The following is a 7,580-nucleotide window of genomic DNA, read 5'->3' as shown; positions in this document are numbered from 1 at the left end:
GAGTCCATCAGAACAGCAAGTCACCCGGGCAGCGTGGGCTTGTCCCGGGGCCCTGGGCACCCCAAAGAATGAATTACACCCGGCAGGGAAGAGGCCAAAGTGGGGGGAGACGTCAGCATGTGGGCCCTGGGCTTCCTCAGAGGCCCCGACAAGAAAAACTGGATGCACTACCAAGAGATATTTGAAAAAGGAAAAGCGATTTTTATTGCCTGGACAAACACCACACCGTAGGGATGGCCTTGTTACACAATGAGGAGGGAGAGCTGGCGGTTGGGGGGTGGAGGGAGGGGAGAGCAAGGGAAGCTCCCAACTAGGAGACCAGGACCCTCTTGAATATTTGAAAAAGGAAAAGCGATTTTTATTGCCTGGACAAACACCACACCGTAGGGATGGCCTTGTTACACAATGAGGAGGGAGAGCTGGCGGGTGGAGGGAGGGGAGAGCAAGGGACGCTCCCAACTAGGAGACCAGGACCCTCTTGCGCTGGCACCGCTGAAGGCAGAAGCGAGTTTGCTTGTCCCGCCCCTCCGGCCAGTCCTCCGTCAGCCTGGGAGGGTGGGCGTGTGCGGGACATCGCTCCTGCCCTGGGCACTCAGATCTCTCTCTTGCGGGAAGAAACCACCTTCCCGTCCACTGACTCCTCCACGTTGATGTGGAGTTTGCTGCTGCCGCCGCCGCCTCCCAGGGAGGCTAGAAAGAAGGAGCAAGCTTTAGAGTGGGGGCCCTCCCCGCCCTCCTCCACTCCCAGGGGGTGGGACTTGGCTGAGTTCTGGGAAAACTGGGCAGCACCCCTGAGAGTGGCCACTGGCCCCTCCTTCAAGAGCTGCCAGAAGGGCTAGGGTTGAATTGCTCATTGCAGAGAAGGGCGGTGGCCGCGGCAGGTGCCCGGCAGTGAGCATGGATGTCAGGGGTTTTAACTGCACGGAACAGGGAGTCCTCCTGGGCATCTCAGCCTAAGTGCGTGGCGGTGGGGCCTGGGGGAGCGAGGCCCTAGACCCGTGGTTCTCAACCTTCTGGCCCTTTCAATACAGTTCCTCATGTTGTGACCCAACCATAAAATTATTTTCGTTGCTACCTCATAACTGTAATGTTGCTACGGTTATGAATCGTAATGTAAATATCTGATATGCAGGATGGTCTTAGGCGACCCCTGTGAAAGGGTCGTTTGACCGCCAAAGGGGTCGCGACCCACAGGTTAAGAACCGCTGTACTAGACAGAGCCTGCTCAGCCTGGGAGGTTCTCGATAAATCTTCAACCCCAGCTCCCCCGGGGCTGCTAGAGGGTCCCCCTGGGGAAGAGGTACCAACCGGGATGGGCGTGTCCCCACCCGACTGGCATGCTCAGCCTCTTTCTCCTTCCTCCCATTCAAGAGGAATGGGGGTTTAGCCATGCCCCTCCCCACTCAGGAAGAGCGAAGCCTTCTTACCTTCTCTGGTGCCAATGCCGGCCATCCTGAAAGAGGGGAAGCAGATGTAAGCCAAGGCTCAGGGGTCCTCCCCAGACCCCTACATCCCCCCCCCCCCCAAATCTGACTTCTCCAGAGGCTGAGAGCTGGTCCCGCCATGCCACCCACGTGCAGACAGATGCTGGTCTACAATAGCACCCCCTCTGCTTCATGCATGGAACGGAACCACCCTTAGCCCCACGGCTGCCGTGTGCAGAAGACACATAGGTCCAGAGAAGTGACCGTGACCTGCGCAAGGTAACAGCCGAAGACCAGCGTGCAGAATCCAGAGCCCGGCCTCTCGCCCCGTCCTCGCTCACTGCAGCACTATCAACCCCCTGGATGGCGCTCCCCCCCCTCCCTCCCTCTGCACCCGGCCTGCCTGGCATCCTGGCCCTCCAGCAGGTTCCGGTAGGTGGTGATCTCCTGCTCCAGCCGCGTCTTGATGTCCAGCAGGAGCTTGTACTCCTGGTTCTGAGCCTCCATCTCGCTGCGGAGCTCACCCAGCTGGGTCTCCAGGCTGCTGACGAGCCCCTGGATCTGCTGCAGCTGCGTGGCATAGCGGCACTCCGTCTCCGCCAGCGAGCTCTCCAGCCCGGCTTTCTAGGGGGACAGCAGACCAATAGGCGCCACGTCCGGCCAGAAGGAAGCACCAGGGGCACGGGGAGGGGTGTTGAATGAACGCAGGGAACCCCCTCTTTAGGGGTTGGGAACACCAAGGCTTTATCCACCATGGAGGGTGGAATAGACTAGGGTTGGGGGGCGGGGGAGCCATACCATGCTGAGCTGGGACTGCAGCTCGATCTCCAGCCCCTGCATGGTGCGTCTCAGGTCTGTGATCTCTGTCTTGCTGGTCTGGATCATCTCTGTGTTGGAGGCCACCTCCTTGTTCAGCTCCTCGGTCTGTAGGTCACACACAGAGAAGTGAGCCCCATGGACTTCCTGAGAGACTTGGGGGGCTGGGGAGGCCGGGAGGCCGGGCGCACCTTGCTGAAGAACCAGGCCTCGGCGTCTCGGCGGTTCTTCTCAGCCATGGCCTCGTACTGCTCCCTCATCTCGGCCAGCACGCGGGTCAGGTCCACGCCCGGGGCCGCGTCCATCTCCACGTTGACCTGGCCGGCCACCTGGTTGCTGAACTCCTTCATCTCCTGCAGGGTGGCGACAGAGGGCAGGAGAGCAGAGAGTCTGGGGCCCCCTATGCCAATTCTTCTCAGTCCCTAACTCACTGCGTGACCGTGGCTCTCCCGTACCCACCCCACCTGCTTCCCACGGTGCAGGAAGAGGTCTGATCGCATGGGCCCCTCCGCTCTCAGGGTCTCTTCCTCTCTAGTGCTCCCAAGGGAGGACCTCAAAACAGCAGGGCCCTTGCATGAGCTCATGAAGCAGATCCGGACAGCAGTTCCCACGGGCCACCTGCTCTGGCTATGGATGAGGGAGGAAAGGGGTCTGGGTCACCAGAGAACAGTACCCCTTCCTCTCCGTGGGGACCCCTGTTTTGGAGTTTATGGGGTGCATTTCTGAACCACCAAGCCCTCCAGACAACTGTGAGGAGGCACCAGCGGCCCCACTCTGGTCTCACCACCCCACCTCCTCGTGGTTCTTCCGCAGGTAGGCCAGCTCCTCCTTCAGGCTCTCGATCTGCATCTCCAGGTCGGCCTTGGCCAGCGTCAGCTCGTCCAGCACCCGGCGCAGGCCGTTGATGTCGGCCTCCACGCTCTGGCGCAGGGCCAGCTCGTTCTCATACCTGGGAAAAGAGAAGGAGCCCAAGCTAAGGAAGGGCGAGGGGTCTGGGCTGCTTGAGTTGGGAAGTGGGGGGGCAAGGAAAGGGGGGAAGGGGAGGGGCGGAGCAGGAACACACTTGAGTCTGAAGTCGTCGGCAGCCAGCCTGGCGTTGTCAATCTCCAGGATGACCCGGGAGTTGTCGATGGTGGCCGCCAGGATCTGTAGGAGACAGACAGTTGGTGCCAAGAGGATCCCCCTCTTCCCTGCTGCTCTCCCCACCCTGTTCCCCAGGTCATCCTCCCCCCCACCTCAGGGGATGATCTCTCCTCTGCCACCACCAACAGAAGCCTGTGGGGCCCCTGGGGCCGAGTCCACCCTTATCTCGGTGCCCACTACTTGATCTGCCCCTGTCTCAGGGGCATGGAAGACCAAGGAACAAGGATTGCCTGGCACCCCCTGTGGGAATAGAGTGGGTGGGGTGGGGGTGGGGCTCTGACAATGGCCCTCTCAGGGATCGTCCACCCGCCTCCCCTTGGACAGCTCGGAGTCGCTGGCCCCTGCACAGCCTGACCCAGCCAGGGATCTACAGGACCTCCCATCCCCAAAGCCAGTAGGAGGGACCTGGAGGGCAGCTGAGGAGGGCATCTCACAGCTGAGAAAACCGGCCCAGGAGAGCAACAGGGTGAGTGAGTGGGCAGCAGAGCCCGTAGAGAATTCCAGGTCTTCTAAGCCCCAACAGTGCTTTTGGCACCAGAGACATCCTCAGAGGGTGTGGCAGGAAGCCCTGCACTCAGGCTCCTGCAGCCACATCCTTCGTTCTCGCAGAAGCAGCGGACGGCACCTGCTCTCTAGGGTGCGTGGTTCAGGGAGAGCCGTTGCCTTCTGTCACTGCGCCCACCTTGGCCCCCAGCGGTCCTGACCAGATCCCAGGACCGGCCCAGCACTGCCAAGGGGAGCAGATGGGTGCCGGCGTCCAGGCCTGGGAAGCATTCCCTGGGCTCCAAGGTTACCCACTGGCAGTCATTGCCGGGCAGGAGAGGATTCCCTCGAGGCAGCAGGAGCACGGATACTAGAGGTGTGGGCAGGGCACCCGCCACCCGCCCCCTCCCTCTGACCCCTAGGACTCACCTTGTCCCGCAGCTCCTCGATGGCCTTGAAGTAGTGGCTGTAGTCGCGCGCCGGGCTGGCCGGGCTCTGCTTCTGGTACCAGTCTCGGATCTTGACCTCCAGGTCAGCGTTGGCGTCCTCCAGGGCGCGCACCTTGTCCAGGTAGGAGGCCAGGCGGTCGTTGAGGTTCTGCATGGTGATCTTCTCGTTGCCGGAGAGGAGGCCGCCATCGCCACCCCCAAAGTCACCAAAGCCACCGCCAAAACCCCCACCATAGCCACCTCCAAAGCCACCACCAGCCCCTCCACCGAAGCCAGAACTCATGCCGCCCCCGTAGCCCCCTCCTGACCCCGAGGAGACAAACCTGGCAGAAGAAGCCGAGATACTTCGGCTTCCACCGCCCCCATAAAGACTCCCCCCACCAAAGCCACTGCCCCCGCCCCGGAGGGCACCCCCCCGGGGAGAGCCACCTCCGAAGGTGGAGGAAGAAGTCAGAAACGTGGTGCTCATGGCCAGGCGGCTGCCCGTGAGATCAGCAAGCGCAGGAGGTAGAGGCTGCCCCGAGACCAGAGTGCTGTGCCTGTCACCCCCCGGACCTGGGGCTCCTTATATACACCCCTCGGAGGGTGTTGTGGGTTTATGTCTCCTCCCCCAAAGGCAAGCCAGCTCCTTCTGCATTCCTGACAAACACAGCTGCCTGCACACCTCCATGTGGCTGGTGTGGAGTTTTTCTTTTCTTTTTTTTTTAATGCAACAAAAGAGATGATTCAGAACGAATGGTGTTGTTGCCCCAGGCCATGGTTTTAACACTTGGAGTTCAGGTTCATTTCCACACTCCAGGTTGAGGACGCAGAGTAAGTCGAATCACACACAGTTAGAGCAGCTCAGGCCAGCCCTGGCCTCAGCTGGGCTTCTCGGCTGCCCCCAGCCCAGGACCCTGGTCCCTAGGTGGCCAGCTACCTGCTCTCAGTTCCTGTCCCTGCTCTGTGCTGTCCAGCTCCCAGACGCCATGTGAGTGCCTGCAGGGCTGCAGGAGAGCCATGGCCCCGGGGGTCGGTGGGCAGAGGCGCAGGGAGGGATGCAGGGATGCAGGGCCCCTGGGGACCGGCTGAGGACAGGGGGTGGGGTCTTGAGTCGAGTTCCAGTTGAGGGGATCAGCAAGGACAGCATCTGTCACTACCTGGATGGTGCAAATGGTCTCCCCTCCACCCTCCCCGAGCCCCAGTCCACGGCACTGGCGTCCTCTCAAAAGCCAGCAGGCGCAGGGCTGACAAGGGGCTGATTGATACTCCCGCCACCTGCCAAACGCACATGTCACTGGAGCCTTGCTTACTCCTGGGACACGTTGGGGCAAACCTCGGCAGATAAGACTGGGCCGAGTTTCAGGAAGCCCCTAGCTTCGGGGAGAGGCATGTCACTGCACAGCAGGGCCAGATGAACGCCACTGCCTCCCCGTGCGCCCCGCGAAGCCGCACAGGCGAGGAGGGACCGTGCCCAGGGGGCTCTGCGTGCCTGAGCTGTGGGGAGGGAGACGATAGGATGCCTGGCAGGCAGCCTGAGACCCTGAAGGCAGAGGCACCGCCTCCCAGAGCAGGATGCTGAGGCCAGAGAGGGACCCCTCTTCTCTGCCACCAGCTCGGGCCTGGCTTTCCCTGGATACCTGATCGCTGTGGGCAGCGCCACTTGGAGGCGTGGCCTTGGCTCCGGGACTGAGAAGGAACAGGGGCTGGGGAAGTAAGCAAGCCTGAACTGGAGAGTCGGGGTGGAGGGGGGGGGGGGAGGGAGGGTCCTGCCAGGGCTGCACCTCAGTGCAGTGGACAGGGCTCGGGGGGCCCCTCGGGCCAAGGTTCAAATCCTGCCTCTATCAGTGACTGCGTGTGAAACCTTTAAGTCTCAGTGTCCTTGTGGCAAAGGGGCACTTTCAGTTCCCACTTTTGGGGAAGCCCTGAGATCCAGGAGGCCCCTCCTGTCCCCTCCTAGCACCCCATTTTCGGAGGGGCCACACAGTAGGGGGAATGTCGGTCGCCTGGGACTAACCTCGCCAGGAGGGAGTTGTGTCCCCGGGCATCGGATCGTGCCCTGTGAGCAGCATCGCTCTTCCACATCCTTCCATAGCCAGTGCCTGGTGGGCAATGCAGGCCGTTTCATTATTGCTATCATCACAGTCATCCCTTATTTCCACGGCACACTTCACAGTTTACATCAAGCTTTTGCATCCAACACCTCCCCTAACCCAACACCTCCCCTAACCCTCAGCTCACAGAAGATGATCCCTGGTCCTGTTTCAGAAGGAATGAAATGGAAGCTCAGAGAGGGAAAGTGATTTGGGCAAGGCGGCACAGCTAGTAAGGGGCGACGCCAGGACTCAAATGGCCCTCTGACCTCCCCCCACCCCACCACTCAGAGGACAGAACAAGAGGGTCCCTCCCACTGACCCCAGATTCCTGCCTCTGAGTTGGGATGGTGGGAGGGGTACCACAGGCCTGGGTGGGTGGGCTCCTCCTCACCCAGCCTCACAGTGAGCCGGGCCTCCGAGTGCAGGGCCCAGACAGTACGGTATTGTCTCGTGGGTGGGAAACATTGTCTTCCTCCAAAAGAAAAATAATCCAAGTCCGACCAGCCATCACTCATTAAAGCCTCTGCAGACATTACGGCCCCAGCAATTAACACGGGAACAATTATACGGGAACAATTATGCACCCTCACCCCAGGGCAAGGGAGGGCTGGACCGTAGCCAACCCCTCTTCTGCACCCCACTCCCCTTCAGCAGCCCCTCAGGGCAGCCTTCCCTCCACTCTCAGGCCCATGCAAATCCCTGGTTCAGTCCCAATAGCTCCTGTGAGCTCAAGGTCCGGGAGGGGCCTTGGGGCCTGCAAATTAGCACCAGGTGGGGATGGCTGGCCAGGGCGGGGATCGGGCTGTTTGGCGCAGTCCAGGGTGTAGCCTGCCCAGGAGGCTGTGCCAGTTTCAGAGCTTTGTCCACCGCAGACAGGCTGTCCCTAGAGCTGGCCTTTCCTCCTTGGGATGGGGTGGTGCAGCCCAGGGGCTCGGCTGGACTCCTCCTCTGGGTGCGATTAAACCTCTCTGATGTCTGGCCAGTGTGGCTCAGTGGTTGCACACCGACCTGACCTATGAACCAGGAGGTCACTGTTTGATTCCCGGTTGGGACACATGCCCGGGTTGCGGGCTCGATCCCCAGTGTGGGGCATGCAGAAGGCAGCTGATCAGTGATTCTCATCATTGATGTTTCTATCTCTCCCTCTTCCTTGCTCTCTGAAATCAATAAAATATATATATATATATATT

General features: G+C 60.8%; 1 protein-coding gene across 1 annotated transcript; it reads right to left on the bottom strand.

The window, feature by feature from the left end:
- Positions 1-334: 334 nt before the first annotated feature.
- On the bottom strand, positions 335-4,976 carry LOC102250794 (keratin, type I cytoskeletal 15). Its single transcript, XM_005861823.2, has 8 exons — positions 4,296-4,976; positions 3,304-3,386; positions 3,033-3,189; positions 2,432-2,593; positions 2,223-2,348; positions 1,828-2,048; positions 1,428-1,453; positions 335-690 (listed from the first exon to the last, which is right to left on the bottom strand). The coding sequence occupies exons 1-8, from the start codon at positions 4,782-4,784 to the stop codon at positions 593-595; spliced, it is 1,362 nt and encodes a 453-aa protein (XP_005861885.1). The 5' UTR covers positions 4,785-4,976; the 3' UTR covers positions 335-592.
- Between the last annotated feature and the right edge of the window lie 2,604 nt (positions 4,977-7,580).

The sequence above is a fragment of the Myotis brandtii genome, unplaced genomic scaffold (assembly GCF_000412655.1).
Source record: "Myotis brandtii unplaced genomic scaffold, ASM41265v1 scaffold157, whole genome shotgun sequence".
Taxonomy (NCBI): Eukaryota; Metazoa; Chordata; class Mammalia; order Chiroptera; family Vespertilionidae; genus Myotis; species Myotis brandtii.
Note: the sequence above shows the minus strand (reverse complement) of the source record. Positions and strands in the feature narration are given on the sequence as shown.